The 18,712-nt window shown below is 38.3% G+C and overlaps 1 protein-coding gene across 2 annotated transcripts in view; it reads right to left on the bottom strand.

The window, feature by feature from the left end:
- Positions 1–18,712, bottom strand: part of DACH2 (dachshund family transcription factor 2) — a 909,992-nt gene that overhangs the window by 149,535 nt on the left and 741,745 nt on the right. For both annotated transcript variants that reach the window (XM_064574314.1, XM_064574315.1), the window contains one exon: positions 12,691–12,849. In XM_064574314.1, coding sequence (XP_064430384.1) covers positions 12,691–12,849 — 159 coding nt within the window. The remainder of the gene's footprint in view (positions 1–12,690; positions 12,850–18,712) is intronic.

Genomic DNA, 18,712 nt, shown 5'->3' with positions numbered 1-18,712 from the left:
GTAAGGAAATGGTCCAGTTTCATTCTTCTGCATGTGGCTGTCCAATTTTCCCAACACCATTTGTTGAAGAGACTGTCTTTTTTCCATTGGACATTCTTCCCTGCTTTGTCGAAGATTAGTTGACCATAGAGTTGAGGGTCCATTTCCGGGCTCTCTATTCTGTTCCATTGATCTATGTGTCTGTATTTGTGCCAGTACCATACTGTCTTGATGATGACAGCTTTGTAATAGAGCTTGAAGTCTGGAATTGTGATGCCGCCAGCTTTGCTTTTCTTTTTCAACATTCCTCTGGCTATTCAGGGTCTTTTCTGCTTCCATACAAATTTTAGGATTATTTGTTCCATTTCTTTGAAAAAAGTGGATGGTATTTTCATAGGGATTGCATTGAATGTGTAGATTGCTCTAGGTAGCATTGACATCTTCACAATATTTGTTCTTCCAAATCATGAGCATGGAACATTTTTCCATTTCTTTGTGTCTTCCTCAATTTCTTTCATGAGTATTTTATATTTTTCTGAGTACAGATTCTTTGCCTCTTTGGTTAGATTAATTCTTAGGTACCTTATGGTTTTGGGTGCAATTGTAAATGGGATCGACTCCTTAATTTCTCTTTCTTCAGTCTTGTTGTTGCTGTATAGGAATGCCCCTGATTTCTGTGCATTGATTTTATATCCCGCCACTTCACTGAATTACTGTATGAGTTTTAGCAGTTTTGGGGTGGAGTCTTTTGGGTTTTCCACATAAAGTATCTTATCTGCAAAGAGTGAGAGTTTGACTTCTTTGCTGATTCGGATGCCTTTTATTTCTTTTTGTTGTCTGATTGCTGTGGCTAGGACTTCTAGTACTATGTTGAATAGCAGTGGTGACAGTGGACATCCTTGTCATGTTCCTGACCTTAGGGGGAAAGCTCCCAGTTTTTCCCCATTGAGAATGATATTCGCTGTGGGTTTTTCATAGATGGCTTTTATGATATTGAGTTATGTACCCTCTATCCCTATACTCTGAAGAGTTTTGATCAAGAAAAGATTCTGTGCTTTGTCAAATGCTTTTTCTGCATTTATTGAGAGGATCATATAGTTCTTGTTCTTTCTTTTATTAATGTATTCTATCATATTTATTGATTTATGGATGTTGAACCAACCTTGCAGCCCAGGGATAAATCCCACCTGGTTGTGGTGAATAATCCTTTTAAAGTACTGTTGGATCCTATTGGTAGTATTTTGGTGAGAATTTTTGCATCCATGTTCATCAAGGATCTTGGTCTGTAATTCTCCTTTTGACGGGGTCTTTGTCTTGTTTTGGGATCAAGGTAATGGTGGCCTCATAAAACGAGTTTGGAAGTTTTCCTTTCATTTCTTTTTTTTGGAACAGTTTCAGAAGAATACATATTAATTCTTCTTTAAATGCTTGGTAGAATTCCCCTGGGAAGCCATCTGGCCCTGGGCTTTTGTTTTTTGGGAGATTTTTGATGACTGCTTCAATTTCCTTAGTGGTTATAGGTCTGTTCAGGTTTTCTATTTCTTCCTGGTTCAGTTTTGGTAGTTGATACATCTCTAGGAATGCATCCACTTCTTCCACATTCCAATTTGTTGGCATATAGTTGCTCATAATGTGTTCTTATAATTGTTTGTATTTCTTTGGTGTTGGTTGTGATCTCTCCTCTTTCATTCATGATTTTATTTATTTGGGTCCTTTCTCTTTTCTTTTTGATAAGTCTGACCAGGGGTTTATCAATCTTGTTAATTCTTTCAAAGAATCAGCTCCCAGTTTGGTTGATCTGTTCTACTGTTGTTTTGGTTTCTATTTCATTGATTTCTGCTCTGATCTTTATTATTCTCTTCTCCTGCTGGGTTTAGGCTTTATTTGCTGTTCTTTCTCCAGCTCCTTTAGCTATAGGGTTAGGTTGTGTACTTGAGACCTTCCTTGTTTCTTGAGAAAGGCTTGTATTGCTGTATACTTTCCTCTTAGGATTGCCTTTGCTGTATCCCAAAGATTTTCAACAGTTGTGTTTTCATTTTCATTTGTTTCCATGAATTTTTTAAATTCTTCTTTAACTTCCTGGTTGACCCATTCATTCTTTAGTAGGATGCTCTTTAACCTCCATGTATTTGAGTTCTTTCCGACTTTCCTCTTGTGATTGAGTTCTAGTTTCAAAGCGTTGTGGTCTGAAAATATGCAGGGAATGATCCCAATCTTTTGGTACCAGTTGAGACCTGATTTGTGACCTAGGATATGATGTATTCTGGAGAATGTTCCATGGGCACTAGAGAAGAATGTGTATTCTGTTGCTTTGGGATGGAATGTTCTGAATATATCTGTGAAGTCCATTAGGTTCAGTGTGTCATTTAAAGTCTTTATTTCCTTGTTGATCTTTTGCTTAGATGATCTGCCCATATCAGTGAGGAGGGTGATAAAGTCCACTACCATTATTGTATTGTTGTTGATGTGTTTCTTTGTTTTTGTTATTAATTGCCTTATATAATTTTCTGCTCCCATGTTAGGGGCATAGATATTTACAATTGTTAGATCTTCTTGTTGGATAGGCCCTTTAAGTAGGATATAGTGTCCTTCTTCATCTCTTATTATAATCTTTGGTTTAAAATCTAATTTTTCTGATATAAGGATTACCACCCCAGCTTTCTTTTGGTGTCCATTAGCATGGTGAATTGTTTTCCACCCCTCACTTTCAATCTGGAAGTGTCTTTTGGGTCTAAAATGAGTCTCTTTCACACAGCATATCGATGGGCCTTTTTTTTTTAATCCAATCTGATACCGTGTGTCTTTTGATTGGGCATTTAGACCATTTACATTCAGGGTAACTATGGAAAGATTTGAATTTAGTGTCATTGTACTGCCTGTAAGATGACTATTACTGTGTATTTTCTCTGTTCCTTTCTGGTCTCTTTTACTTTTAGGTTCTCTTGCTTAGAGGACCCCTTTCAATATTTCTTGTAGGGCTGGTTTCGTGTTTGCAAATTCCTTTAGTTTTTCTTTGTCCTGGAAGCTTTTTCTCTCCTTCTATTTTCAGTGACAGCCTAGCAAGATATAGTATTCTTGGCTGCATATTTTTCTCATTTAGTGCTCTGAATATATCATGCCAGTCCTTTCTGGTCTGCCAGGTCTCTGTGGATATGTCTGTTTCCAATCTAATGTTTCTTTAAAAAAAAAAAGATTTTATTTATTTGACAGAGAGAGACACAGCAAGAGAGGGAACACAAGCAGGGGGAGTAGGAGAGGGAGAAGCAGGCTTCCCACTGAGCAGAGAGCCCAATGTGGGGCTTGATCCCACACCCTGGGACCATGACCTGAGCAGAAGGCAGACGCTTAACAACTGAGCCACCCAGGTGCCCCCTCCAATCTAATGTTTCTACCATTGTAGGTTATAGATCTCTTGTCCCGAGCTGCTTTCAGGATTTTCTCTTTGTCTCTGAGACACATAAGTTTTACTATTAGGTGTTGGGGTGTTGATCTATTTTTATTGATTTTTGAGGGGGTTTCTCTGTGCCTCCTGGATTTTGATGCCTGTTTCCTTCCCCAAATTAGGTAAGTTCTCTGGTATAATTTCCTCCAATATACCTTCTGCCCCTCTCTCTCTTTCTTCTTCTTCTGGGATCCCAATTATTCTAATACGGTTTCATCTTATGGTATCACTTATCTCTCGAATTCTGCCCTCGTGATCCAGTAGTTGTTTATCTCTCTTTTTCTCAACTTCTTTATTTTCCATCATTTGGTCTTCTATATCACTGATTCCCTCTTCTGCCTCATTTTTCCTAGCAGTTAGAGCCTCCATTTTTTATTGCACCTCATTAATAGCCTTTTTGATTTTGACTTGTTTAGATTTTAGTTCTTTTATTTCTCAAGAAAGGGCTCCTCTAATGTCTTCCATGCTTTTTTTAAGCCCAGCTAGTATCTTTAGAATCGTCATTCTGAACTCTATTTCCAACATCTTACTAATGTCTGTATTGATTAGGTCCCTGGCAGTCGGTACTGCTTCTTGTTCTTTTTTTTTTTTTTTTGAGGTGATTTTTTCCATTTTGTCCAGAGAATAGATGAATGAGAGAACAAAATGCTAACAGGGTAACAATGACCCCAGAAAAATATACACTAAACAAATCAGAAGTGACCGGTAGGTTTTCAATTTCTTTGTGTTCCCTCTTCATGTGTAAAATAGAAGCTTGGTATTCTTTTGGAAGGTCAGTCTAGCAATAGTTATCATTGTGATTGAGAGAGCCAACTCTAGATCCAGAAGGCCTGGGTTGAATTCTAGCTCTGCCACTCAGAAGCAGTGGGACCTGGGTCAAATTATTTCACCTTCTGTGTCTTTGTTTCCTCATCTGACAACCAAGGAATTCAGAAAGTCTCTCTACATATATATATATATATATATATATATATATATATATTTTTTTTTTTTTTTTACTCAGATCTTTAGCTGTGGCTTTATCTTTTTCTTTCATCCTTCTGTCTGGGCATTTCATTTAAGTCCCTGCCTTCTTCTGTGTTAGAAAATGAAGTTATGTTTCCTTCTCCTGAACATAATGGCCTCATGAAGAAGAGGCCATGTAGTATTAAGGGACTGGTATATCAAGGAGTGTCTCTGATCTGTGCTGCACATGCTCTGCTGTTGTGTTTTGGTTGCTCTTTCTTTCAGGCCATTCATCTGCTGAGGCTCTCCTTGCCTGCTGTAGGCAGTGTTTTGTCCCTGACTTGAATATGGTCAGTTTTAACTAGGTGTGTTCTGGTTAGCTTGTGAAATGAGACCTAACACTATCCCTACCAGAACTGAGCCCCTGCAAAATTCTCTCATAGGGGAGAGGTGGTATGGGCTGTGGTTTGTGCTGGTCTTTGGGGGAAGGAGCCCTCTGGGCTTGAATGAGGCAAGTGTGACTTGGTAGGGCAGATCCACCAGAGCACAGGGGATGGGACTTTGTGTAAGCAAGTTAGGTAGCCAGTGTTATCACTACACTGCTTCTTACAGGTGGCTCTGTGTTTATGCTGAGAGACTTGGGAGGGAAATGGTGCCAGCCTGTTCCTTACTGAATGCTGCCAATCAGGGAACTGCTCAGAGAACAGTGAATAATCTCTATACAGTGCACCCCAGGTGCTCTTCAGGTCACTGTTTCCATGCTATCTGGCCTTGGGTCATTTGCCAGTCTTCTCTCTAGGAGCAGAGGAGTGCCCTCCAGGCGCTATCCCAGGCACAGCCCCTGACCTTTCAGACTCCAGGCTTTAAGCCCTACTGGTTGCAAGAACTCACAAAATTCATCCCTCTTTCTTTTCCATGCCAATAGCATGTTTTCCTTGTGTTGTTTCCCTGTATGCTCCACTCTCTTGTGCCCTTCTACAGGACCATGGTTCCCTCACCTCTGCAGCAGCTGTGATCTCTTTCTCCCCTAACCCTCAGCTCTGCACTTCTTACCTTCTTTGATGTGGCCTCTTCCTTTTTGTTATGTAGTTTGTTCTATCAGTTTTCAAGTGATTTCTGGGGTAATTAGGATGATTTGATAGTTATACAGTTGTGTTTGTGGGATAAGGTGAAACTAAGGTTTTGTCATCATCTTCTAAGCTCTGCATAAGTTCTTTATATTTTTTGGATATTTATGCCTTATTGGGCATATCATTTCCAAATATATTCTTCCATTCAGTAGGTTGCCTTTTGTCTTGTTGATGTTTTTGAGGTGCAAAAGCTTTTTATTTTGATGTAGTCCCAATCATTTATTTATTTTTTAATTTCCCTTGACTTAGGAGACACACAGAAAAATGTTACAACTTATGGCAGAGAAATTGCTACCTGTGTTCTCTTCAAAGATTTGTATAGTTTCAGGTCTCACATTTAGTTCTTTAATCCATTTTGAGTTTACTTTTATGCATGGTGTTAGAAAGTGGTCCAATTTCATTCTTTATAAGTAGCTGTCCAGTTTTCCCAACACCATTTATTGAAGAGGTTGTCTTCCCCATTGTACATTCTTGCCTTCTTTGTCATAGATTAATTGACCAGATAATCAGGGATTTATTTCTAGTTTTTCTATTCTGGCCTTTTGATCTACATGTCTATTTTTGTTCCAGCACCATTCTATTTTGATTACTACAGCTTTGTAGTGTATCTTGAAACCTGGAATTATTTATTTATTTATTTATTTTAGATTTTTTTTTTAAGATTTTATTTATTTATTTGACAGAGACAGCGAGAGCAGGAACACAAGCAGGGGGAGTGGGAGAGGGAGAAGCAAGCTTCCCACTGAGCAGGGAGCCTGATGTGGGCCCAGGACTCTGGGATCATAACCTGAGCCGAAGGCAGACGCTTAATGACTGAGCCACCCAGTGCCCCCGAAACCTGGAATTATGATACCTCCAGCTTTGTTTTCTTTGTCTCATGATTGCTTTGAGTATTTGGTGTCTTCTGTGGTGCCACAAAGATTTTCATATTATTTGTTCTAGATTTGTGAAAAGTGCTGTTGGTATTTTGATAGAGATTTCATTGAATCTCTAGATTGCTTTGTGTAGCATGGACATTTTAACAGCATTGGTTCTTCTAATCCATGAGCATGAAAAATCTTTCCAATTGTTTGTGTCATCTTCAATTTATTTCCTTGGTGTTTTGTGGTTTTCAGAGTACAGGCCCTTTACCTCTTTGGTTAAATTTATTCCTAGGTATTTTATTCTACTTGGTGCAATTGTAAATGGAATTTTCATTAAATTTATTTCTGCTTCTTTGTTATTTGTATAAGGAAATGCTATCAATTTCTGGATTTTATTTTTGTAACCTGCAAATTTACTGAATTAATTTATTACTTCTAGTAGCTTTTTGGTGGAGTCTTTAGGGTTTTCTATGCATAGTATCCTGTCATCTGCAAATAATGAAAGTGTTACTTCTTCCTTACTTATTTGGATATTTATTTATTTTTCTTGTCTGATTATTGTGGCTAGGATTTCCAGTACTAAGTTGATAAAAGTGATAAGATTAGACATCTTTTTTTTTGTTCCTAATCTTAGAGGAAAAGCTTTCAGTTTTTCTTCATTAAGATGTTACCTGTGGGTTTTTCATATATGGCTTTTAGTATTTTGAGCTATGTTCCCTCTACAATACTACTTTTATTGAGAATTTTTATAATGAACAGATGTTAAATTTTTTCAAATTTTTTTCTGCTGTATTGAAATGATCATATGATTTTTATCCTTAGTTTTGTTGATGTGGTGTATGACGTTGATTGATTTGTGAATATTGAACCATTCTTGCATCCCCAGAATAAATCCTACTTGATTGTGCTGAATAATCTTTTTAATGTACTGTTGAATGTACTTTGCTAGTATTTTATTGGTGATTTTTGCATGTATGCTCACCAAGGATATCTACCTGTAGTTTTCTTTATTTAATGGTGTGTGCCTGGTTTTGGTATCAGGGTAATGCTGGCCTTGTATAATGTATTTGAAAATTTTCCTTCCTCTTCTATTTTTTGGACTAGTTTGAGGAGAATAAGTATTAACTCTTCTTTAAATATTTGGTAGAGTTCACCTCTGAAGCCATCTGGTCCAGGACTTCTTTTATTTTGGGGAGTGTTTTCATTACTGATTTAATTTCATTACTTGTTATCAGTCTGTTCAGATTTTCTATTTCTTCATGGTTCAATTTTGAAAGATTCTATGTCCTTTTGTTGTTGGATAAAATATAAAAGTCCATTAGATCCAGTTGATTGATGGTGCTTTTCAGTTCAATTATGCTCTTCCTGAATTTCTGTCAATTTAATATATCCATTTCTGAGAGAAGAGTATTGAGGTCTCCAATTATAATAATGGATTCATCTATTTTCTCTGGCAGTTCTACCAGTTTTTACCTCACATATTTTGACACTCTGTTAAGAGGAGCAAACACATTAAGGCTTATTAATGTCTCCTTGGAGAATTGGCCTCTTTATCATTATGTAATACCCCTCTTATTCTTGACAATTTTTCTTGCTCTGAAATCTGCTTTGTCTGAAATTAATATAGCTACTCCTACTTTTGATTAGTGTTAGCATAGTATATATTTGTCCATTCCTTTACTTTGAATTATGTCTTTAAATTTAAAATGAATTTCTTATAGACACCAAATAGTTTGATCTTCTCTTGTTATCTGCTCTGACAGTCTTCATTCTTTTATTGTTGTTGTTTCATTTTGGTTATTTTGCTTGATACATGATTATATAAGAGGTATATTGCAAGTAATGGCCAAAACATCAACATTCTTAGTCACTAGAGTACATGGGGCAATCTATGTCTGTAATTGGTGTATTTAGACCAATCATATTTAAAGTGATTATTAATAATTGGATAATTAGTTATAATATTTATAAGTGTTTTCTATTCATTGACCCCCCCTTTTTTTTTATCTTCTCTTCCACTCTTGTTGTATTCTCTGGCATTAACTGACTATTTTATATGATTCTCTTTCCTCTCTTCTCTTAGTATATTAATTTTACTTATTTTTAAAAAAAATTTACGTGGTTGCTCTGGAGTTTGCAATATGCATTTACAACTTATAAATTCACTTGCAAATAAGTCTATACCATTTCATGTGTAGTGCAAGTATCTTTCGGCAGAATATTTTCAATTCCTCCCTCTTATCCCTTATAACATTATTGTCATTTATATCACTTGCCAATACATTGTTATTATTATTTTGAATAGAGTATTATTTGTAAGACTGTTTAAGAATAAGAAAAAATACATTTACCTTAATTTATTCCTTCTCTAACCTTCTTCCTTTATGTATATCCAAGTTTCTGACCTAAATTATTTTCCTTCTCTCTATAGACCTTCTTTTAACATTTTTTATAGGGCAGATCTCTGGTATGGTAACAAATTCCCTCAACTTTTGTTTGAGAAAGTCTTTATTTCCTTCTTCACTACTAAAAGGAAATTTCACTGCATTCAGAATTCTAAGTTGGTGTTTTGTTTGTTTTTTTTTCTTTCAACACTGTAACTATTTCACACCACTCTATTCTTGTTTGCCTGGTTTCTGAAGAAAAGTTCAGTATAATTCTTATCTTTGTTCCTGTATGGGTGAGGAGCATTTATTTCTCTCTGATTTTTTATTTTTTTTAAGGATTTATTTATTTATTTATTTGAGAGAGAGAGAGAGCATGGGGGGGGTTCAAAGGGAGAAGCAGAATCCTCACTGAGCAGGGAGCCTGATGTGGGACTCGATCCCAGGACTCCAGGGTCATGACCTGAGCCAAAGGCAGTCATTTAACCAACTGAGCTACACAGGTGCCCCACTCTCTGATTTTTTAAAAAGATTTTCTCTTTGTTTTTGATTTTGTAGTTTGAGTATAATATGCATAGGTGTAGATTTTTTTAAATATTTATTCTTCTTAGTAATCTCTGAGCTTCCTGAATCTTTTGTTTGGTGTATCTCAATTTGAGAAAATTTTCATTCATTGTTACTTTAAATATTTCTTCTGTTCCTTTTCCTCATTCTTGTTATTTTGGCATCCCCATTACATTTATTCTACACTTTTTGTAATTGTTGCACAATTCTTCAATATTCTGTTCTTGTGGGTTTTTTTTTTCCCCCAATCTTTTTTTCACTTTTCTTCCATTCTGGAAAGTTTCTATTGACATACTTCAGTATGTGACTCATGAAAGTGCAAAAGTGATGGGAAAGAGCAGTCTGGAGCCCTGGTGACGCCCCCTCTTCAAGAGTGAGTGTGGGAGGGGGCGGGGGCTGGAGTGTTGAGGGGGCAGCTTTAGGACACCTCCGCTTAGTCAGCATGGTTAGAGATGAAGAGGACTCACTGGCTGCAGCCCCAGCCTGACTACATGGGGTGTACTTTGATTGGCAGGCGAGGCTGTCATCCAGGGTTCACTTGATGTGCTCCTCCTGGGCAGCCTTCAGGTTCTCCTTCTTTCCGCCCTAGGCCTTCAGGGCAGAAGCTTGCAGGGCTCAGCCACAGGAGAAGGTCAGGGCCCACGGCTTCAGCAGGGGGCACTTGTTGATGGCATTGAGGTTGATGGACGCCTCCTCCTCCTGGGAAATGATCCAGTGACTTAGCTGACTTTGTCTGGTCTACTGATGAGCCCATCAAAGCTATTCATTTTGTTGAAGTGTTTTTGATTTCTAGCATTTACTTTTGTTTCTTAAAATTTTCATCTCTCTGCTTATATTTCCCATGTATTTTTTATTCAAGTATAATTAACATACAGTGTTAATATTCCCATGTATTCTTGTATGTTTTCCATTTTCTTAGCATACTAATTATAGTTATTTTAAATTCCCATCTGATAATTCTAAAAGACATGTTATATCTAATTCTGGTTGTGATGCTTGCTTTATATCTTTAGACTATGTTTTTTGCCTTTTTCATGTCTTGTAATTTTTGTTTTAAAGCCAGAAATGGTGCATTGGCTAAAAGGAACTCAGGTAAACAGGGTTTTAGTAAGAAGCTTTACTTTTATCTTACTGGGAGTTAGGTTATATTTATTGTTTGCTGTAGCTGTTGTATTAGTGATGGTAATTTCTTGTCCCCCTGTTATCTTTAGTGTATCCTAAAGAATCCAAATTCAATTGGGTCTGAGGACTTCAGTTTTCTCAGTTGTAGTCCACTATTCTTATACAGAGCCTTATTGTGGTGGTGGTAAAATGTGTAAGGAGGAGAAATATATGATTAGATTTCAGTCTCTTAATGAACCTGTGTCCTTGGGCTGTGACTTTCACAAGTGATTTTTAGCTTTTTTCCCTCTTACATGAGAGAGGAAGGCTAGAGGGAGCTAGAGTTAAGTATTTCTCTTTCCCCACAGGAAATGTTAAAAAGGCTGGGGAAGTATTTCCCTTACCTCACAGCAATGATTACAGGGTGCTGGATTTTAATATATCCTTTCCCCCACATCAGTTAGGCTCTGGTAAAACAAAGTAGTTTAACTCTGGTAAAGTAGTTTCCTTCAAGGGTAGGCTTTTGTTAAGGAAAACAGAACACTCTGGGCATATATCGAAATGGGTACTTTTCTTGTCCCAGAAACATGAAGGGAATTTTCTCAGGTCTTCATCCTGAGAACCTGAAGGTGCTCCTGGAGTTGACTCATGAAAGTGCATTTTTTTTAATGAATAATTAAGAATTTATTTTAAATTATTATGAAATATTCATTTTTTTTTGCATTTTATTATGTTAATCACCACACATTACATCATTAGTTTTTGATGTAGTGTTCCATGATTCATTGTTTGAGTATAACACTCAGTGCTCCATTCAATATGTGCCCTCTTTAATACCCATCACCAGGCTAAGCCATCCCCCCATTCCCTTCCCCTCTAGAACCCTCAGTTTGTTTCTCAGAGTCATAGTCTCTCATGGTTCATCTCTCCCTTCATTTTTCCCTTCCTACTATCTTCTTCTTTTTTTAACATATAATGTATTATTTGTTTCAGAGGTACAGGTCTGTGATTCAACAGTCTTACACTATGGTGAGCACTGTGAATAGTGTAAGGCCTCTAGGGTTTTTTATCTCTCAAGCTGGGTCCACACTGAGTCTCCAGTAATTTAAATGTTTCTACCAGACTCTAGATGTGGCTTCTGCTCCCTATAAGCTCTGATTCTCTTTATCTGCCTATCTCTCCAGTTTTGGGGATAGCTCTGCCCTGTGAATTCAATTTCTGATGGATTTAAAAGAGTTGTTGATCTTGCTTTGAGGAGGAGTGACAACTTCTGAACTCTTTACATGTCAGACCAGAAGCCAGAAATCTTCCAAGTTCTCCTGCTTTATGAAATAAGTCTACCTTAATCAGTCCTTTTTTGACTTCTCATAACATAGTATTTATAACTCTCTTGGCATTTATTTATTTACCATTGTTTAACATTCCATTTTTTATGGGACCCTTCACATTTGAGTTTATAATATCTTTAAAAATAAGATACCATAACATATTTTGTATGCTTAATAACTGATGAATTTCATTTAAAACATCATATTAAAATATCTCAGAATCCCTCTGTTCTGTTGTTTTAATCCTAAGGCTTAGTGAGAGAATGAAAATTTCAGGGAAAGAAATAATAGAAGTTTTCTCTCAGATTCCTGCTTATAAGAAAAGTAGGATTAAAAAAAAGAAAAGTAGGATTTTAGTCAAGTAGTGTATATAAGACACACTTTCCTGCAGAAAGACTCTGAGATTTTGAAGTTCTTAAAAACATCATCTAAACCTGAATTGGTATACATTAGATGAAGTTTGATTACTGAGTAATAGTAATATTTATAATTTATATGGTACTTACTATATGGAAGTCACTAACAGCTTTTTTTATTATTATTATTCTTAGCACTCACAATAACCTTACTTAATAGGTATATTTTTATTCCTACTTTGTAGTTGTGGACACTGAGGCTTGGAAAAGTTAGGTGAGTTCTCCAAGGTCAGACAGTAATATGGAATTCAAAAGATGTGGATTTCAAACCCAAGTTTTTGTGACTATAAACAACTTTCTTAACTACTCTACTACATGACCTCCCATGTATCTCTACTCTGCTACATGCCTTCTCAATCTATATTTACTCTATAAAACCTATACTTTTAAATGAATCCCTCTCAATCTACCCTTATGACTTCAAATTGTTAAGCCTTATGGAAGAAAAATACACTAGCCCTGCTCGCCCACGGCATCCAGTGGGTCTTGTGTGGTATTTTTCTCAACACACCAAGTTTTTAAAGGACAGTATACATACTATTGGTCAGTAAATGCTTCTGCTGCAGTGGATTGAGGGTAGGAGCACCCCCAAGGCCTGGCTGGCTAGCCAGGGCTGCATGAGCAAGTCCATGTTGAGGTCCAGGTGCAGCAAGAGAAGATTGCATCTTATCCTTATCCCAGGAGGATTCACTTCCACCTGAAAAAACATTCATATGAACAGATTGCAATTTGGCAACTTTCCATGAGAAGGCTTTTTGAAAATTCTCTTTCGGGGGTGAAATTATTAAACTTACTTCTTAAAAAATTATTATTAAACATAGGTAACTCATTTTATAATGGTTTCAAAAACTTTCAATAGCCTTGGATTTAAGCTGCTTCTGAGAAAACTAAACAACTCTAATGATATAATTACAGGTAGTCTAAACAAATCAGGAATCATAATGAATAGTTTTTGAAAACACTAACTTGTTGAAGACCATTAACTAACCACTACTGCCTCCCATTCTGGCAGCACCAATGTGCTGCCTTGTTCGCTAACAAAGGAACAAAGACACTGGCTGAGGGCAGCAAATCTTGGTGCTGGCTTTTTGCTGTGATTTACCATAAACTCCAAACAACTGCATGGTCATGCAGCTGCTTTACTGGGACAAACCAGCAAATGGCAAAAGTGCAGTGACCCTCCCCTAGAGGATCACTGCAGGTCTGCACCATGTGGGTCCCTAAACTTTAGAGTTTTGAAACCAGTTGCGTGCCTGAGATAAAACACAAGAGTACTATGCCACCTGGCAGGCAGACAACTCAGACATAGATAAGGTGAAGACAAGGATCTGATGGAAGCTGGGAACACAAGAGGGGTGATTATTCATTCTTATGTGAGGGCTTCCTGAAGTGTGATGGGTTCAAACTCCCTGCTCCAGGGAGGAGAGAGGGGAACAAAGCCATTCCCCTCCCCTGCACCTCAGCACAGACGAACTTCAGTGAACAACACAGTGCCCTGCAGGGGAGACTGGAGCTGCTTACTTTAAGCCCCACCCCCCATGTCCTACAAGTGTATGTCTACTAGGACAGATTGGCCTGAAAATCAACCCAACAGGCCCCTTCCCCAGAAGACCAGCACAAACCCCCCACACACACCAAGTCTACTGATCATAGAGTGCTGCAAAGCTTCAGTTACAGGGGAAATAGAATTTAGCTTCTTTCCTTGGATCTAGCTTCTTTTAAAAGCAGACCAAACACACCTAGTTAAAACTTGCCACACAGTGGACAAGGTCCAAACACCTCCCATTACAGGCAAGGGGAAACTCTGCAGAGGACTTACCTGAGGATAGGAGCAACCAAAACACAACCACAAAGTGCATATAAGACCTCCACCCTATTTTTGGACCTCTTCTTAATATAGCCATTACTCTCAGGAGCACGAAAACAACAAGCTTTCCTAACAATCACACACACACACAAAAAAAACCGTGACCTAGACAAAATAACAAGATGTAGGAATTCACCCTTAAAGAAAGAACAGGAAGAAGTAATGGCCAAGAATTTAATCAATACAGATATTAGATATATGAAACAGATGTTAAAACAACAATTACAGGGATAGTAGCTGGGCATGAAAAAAAAAAAAAAAGCACAGAATACACTAAAGAATCCCTTGCTGCAGAGATTTTTAAAAAACCTAAAAACTAGTCAGGCCAAAATTAAAAATTCTATAACTGAGAGGCAAATCCGACTGGATGCCATGACAATAAGGATGGAGGAAGCAGAGAAATGAATCACTGATTTAGAAGATAAAATGATGGAAAATAACGAAGGTTAAAAGAAGAGGGAAGGGAAGGTATTGGATCACAAATGTAGATTTAGAGTGGGCAGAAGATATGAAAAGACACTTTTCTGAAGAAGACATACAAATGGCTAACAGACACATGAAAAAATGTTCATCAACATTAGCCATCAGGGAAATCCAAATCAAAAGCACACTGAGATACCACCTTACACCAGTTAGAATGGCAAAAATGGACAGGGAAAGAAACAACAAATGTTGGAGAGGTTGTGGAGAAAGAGGAACCCTCTTACACTGTTGGTGGGAATGCAAGTTGGTACAGCCACTTTGGAAAACAGTGTGGAGGTTCCTCAAAAATTTAAAAATAGAGCTACCCTATGACCCAGCAATTGTACTGCTGGGTATTTACCCCAAAGACACAGATGTAGTGAAAAGAAGGGCCATATGCACCCCAATGTTCATAGCAGCAATGTCCACAATAGCCAAACTGTGGAAAGAGTGAGATGCCCTTCAACAGATGAATGGATCAAGAAGATGTGGTCCATATATACAATGGACTATTACTCAGCCATCAGAAAAGATGAATACCCAACTTTTACATCAACATGGATGGGACTAGAGGAGATTATGCTAAGTGAAATAAGTCAAGCAGAGAAAGGCAATTATCATATGGTTTCACTTATTTGTGGAACATAAGGAATAACATGGAGGACATTAAGAGAAGGAAGGGAAAAATGGGGGGGGGGGGACTGGAGGGAGAGATGAACCATGAGAGACTATGGACCTGAGAAACAAACAGGGTTTTAGAGGGGAAGGGGGAGGGGGGATTGGTTAGCCCAGTGATGGGCATTAAGGAGGGCATGTACTGCATGGAGCACTGGGTGTTATATGAAAACAATGGATCCTGGATCACTACATCAAAAACTAATGATGTATTGTATGGTGACTAACATAACATAATAAAATTTTTTAAAAAAATTGAAAAATTGCCAATAAATAAATAAATAAATAAAGACTATGCTGGGTTACTCCTATGTTAACAAGTAGGGGAAATAAGGAAGAACCAGCAGAGGTGGCTGAGTAGGAGCAGTGATGAGGAGAACCAAGAGGAACTGATGCCTTAGAAACAAGTGAAGAGGGGCGCCTGGGTGGCTTAGTCGTTGAGCATCTGCCTTTGGCTCGGGTCATAATCCTAGGTCCTGGGATCGAGCCCTGCATCAGGCTCCCTGCTCGGTGGGAAGCCTGCTTCTCCTCCCTCTCCCACTCCCCCTGTTTGTGTTCCCTCTCTCGCTGTGTCTCTCTCTGTCAAATAAATAAATAAAAATCTAAAAAAAATGTAGATTTAGGAAACTCAGCAACTTCTTAATGCATAATAACATTCATATCATAGGAGTTCCAGAAGAAGAGAAAGAAAAAGGGGCAGAAGTTTTATTTGAGCAAATTATAGATGAAATTTTGCCTAATCTGGGGAAGGAAACAGACAGCAAAATCCAAGAAGCACAGAGAACTCCCATTAAATTCAACAGAAGCCAACCATCACCAAGACATGTCATAGTCAAATACACAAAATACACAAGAAAGGAAATAATGCTGAAAGCAACAAGGGAAGAAAAGTCCTTAACAAACAAGGGAGACAGATCAGTTTTGCAACAAATCTGCCCACAGAAACATGGCAGGCTAGAAGAGAAATGCATGATATATTTAATGTGCTGAATGGGGAGATATGCAGCCAAGAATACTTTATCCAGCAAGCCTCTCATTCAGAATAGAAGGAGAGATAAAGTGTTTCCCAGACAAACGAAAAGTAAAGGAGTTTATGAGCACTAAATGAGCCCTTCAAGAAATATTGAAGGGGTGTCCTTGAGTGGGGAAAAAAAGACCAAGAGCAACAAAGAATAGAAAGGAACAGAGAACATCACCAAAAACACCAACTATACAGGTAACACAATGGCACTAAATTCATATCAACAATCACTCTGAATGTAGATGGACTAAATGTTCCAATCAAAACACAAAGGGCATCAAAATGGATTAAAAAAACAGAACCATCTATATGCTGCTTATAAGAGACTCATTTTAGACCTAAAGACACCTGCAGAGTGAAAGTTAGGGAATGGAGAGTTCAGATAGGAGAGGGAAGTAATATGGCAGAGTAGTAGGGAGACCCTGGGCTTGCCTCCTCCCACAAATACAGCTAGATCAACATCAAATTATTTTGAACAACTAGGATATCAATCTGAGGATTAAGAAAACATTTTGCACAAATGGAGGGAGAGAGAGAATGGGCAGATGCAAGGTTCAGAGACATGAATTGGGGGAGAGGAAAAACCATGGTGCTGCAGAGGGGATGGAGCCCTTTTTGGGGGGAGACAAGTCAGGAAGAGAGGGAGAGAGTGGGAGAGAGAGCAGGGCATAGGGCTCATGAAAGACACTGTGGTGTGGGGATCCCCTGGGTCACAGTGAAAGAGAATGTTCCCCTTCCTGAAGTACATTTGGAAGAGGGTATATTGCTTCTCCAAGGACAAAAGACCCATCCAGTGCTATTGAGCAAGTGTTCAACAGCAGGGGACAAAGGCATACTCAAAGGGCAGATAACCTGTTTGCAGCTTTTCACTATGTTTCACAACAGACTCCAGGGACCTGCACAGCAATGCAATTGCTTTTCTGGGACAGAATGGTGTCAGGTGCGTGTTGTGAGCCTCTTACAGGGGAGGGGAGTGGGTCTGCACCTTGCCAAGTCTTTAAGATTTGGAATTTTGAATCCCAGCCACCAACCAGAGATAAAACACAGAACTGTGGCACCGGGCAAGCCAACGGCCCAGGCACAGACAGGTTGAGGACAGGGATCTGACAAAAGCCTGGGGCATAGGAGGGAAGACTGTATGCTGTCTGCGAGGGCCTCCTGAGCAGTGGTGGCCCCAAGTTCCCCTCCCTGGGGGTGAGTGCAGTTTGACAAGATCTTCCACCCCCACCCCCTCAAGCAGGCCAACAGTGTGGTCAGACTTCGTAGAAAAAAACAGCACCCCCAGTGGAGGCTGTAGTCACATACACCAAACCATGCCCCCCTGTGCCTGGCAGGCGCATTTTTACTAGGGCAGGTCTAACTGTAAGCCAGAGCAGCAAGCCTCTCCCCCAGAAGACAAACGCAGGGCACACACATGTACCGAGTCTACTGATCATAGAGTGCTCCAAAGCATCAGCTTCAGTTATGGTAGACATAGGACCAGACTTTTTATTTTTAGTCCTTTTTAATTCTTTTTATTTTTTTATTTTTAAAATTTTTTAATTTAATTTTTTTCTTTTTTCTTTTTTCTCTTTGGAATCAGGCTTATAGTTTTTTTGTTCATTTGTTGGTTTGTTTGTTTAAGCCTCTCCTTTTGGAATAAGATTCTTTTTCTTCCCTCTTCTTCTCTCTTTGTTTTTCTTTGGAATCAGGCTTATAGTTTTTTGTTTGTTTGCTTTTCTTTTCCCCTTCCCTTTTCACTTTTCTTGGATCAGGCTTTTTTTTTTTAAGGCTTATATTAACAAACAAATCAAAGTACCCCTAGTTAAAAGTCCAAACACTCCCCACTGCAAGCAAGGAGGAATTATGCAGAGGACTGAACCTGTAGGAAAGAGCAGCCAAAACACAAAAGCAGAGTACACACAGCATGCACCAGAAACACTTCCTGAAGTGCCAGGACTGGACAGTGTATGACCCCTTATTAATATAGTATTACTCTCAGGAGCATGAAACATAACAAGCTTTCATAATACACAAAAGACAGAAACCTAGACATGATGACAAAATGGAGGAATTCTCCCCAAAAGAAAGATCAACAAGAAATCACAACCAGGGACTTGCTCAAAACAGTTATAAGAAATATACCTGAACAAGAATTTAGAACAACCATCAAAACAATACTAGCTGGGCCTGAAAACAGCATTGAAACAACAGGGATTAAAAAACCTGAAATCTAGTCAAGGCTGAAATAAAATGCTATAACTGAGATGGAAAACCAACTAGATGTAATCACAATTAAGATGGAATAAAGAGAGGAACGAATAGGTGATATGGAAGATAAAATTATGGAAAATAATGAATCTGAAAAGAAGATGGAAAGAAAGCAATTAGATCACAAATATACTTAGGGAACTCAGCAATTCCACAAAGCACAAGAATATCCATATCATAGGAGTCCCAGAAGCAGAAGAGCAGGAAAAAGGTGCAGAAGGTTTATTTGAACAAATTATAGCATATAGCAGAGAATTTCCCTAATCTGGTGAAGGAAACAGGCAT

This window comes from Mirounga angustirostris, unplaced genomic scaffold (genome assembly GCF_029215605.1).
Source record: "Mirounga angustirostris isolate CCGP_5_RB_7025 unplaced genomic scaffold, mMirAng1.0.hap1 SCAF_11, whole genome shotgun sequence".
NCBI lineage: Eukaryota > Metazoa > Chordata > Mammalia > Carnivora > Phocidae > Mirounga > Mirounga angustirostris.
This window is presented reverse-complemented; position numbering and strand designations above follow the sequence as displayed.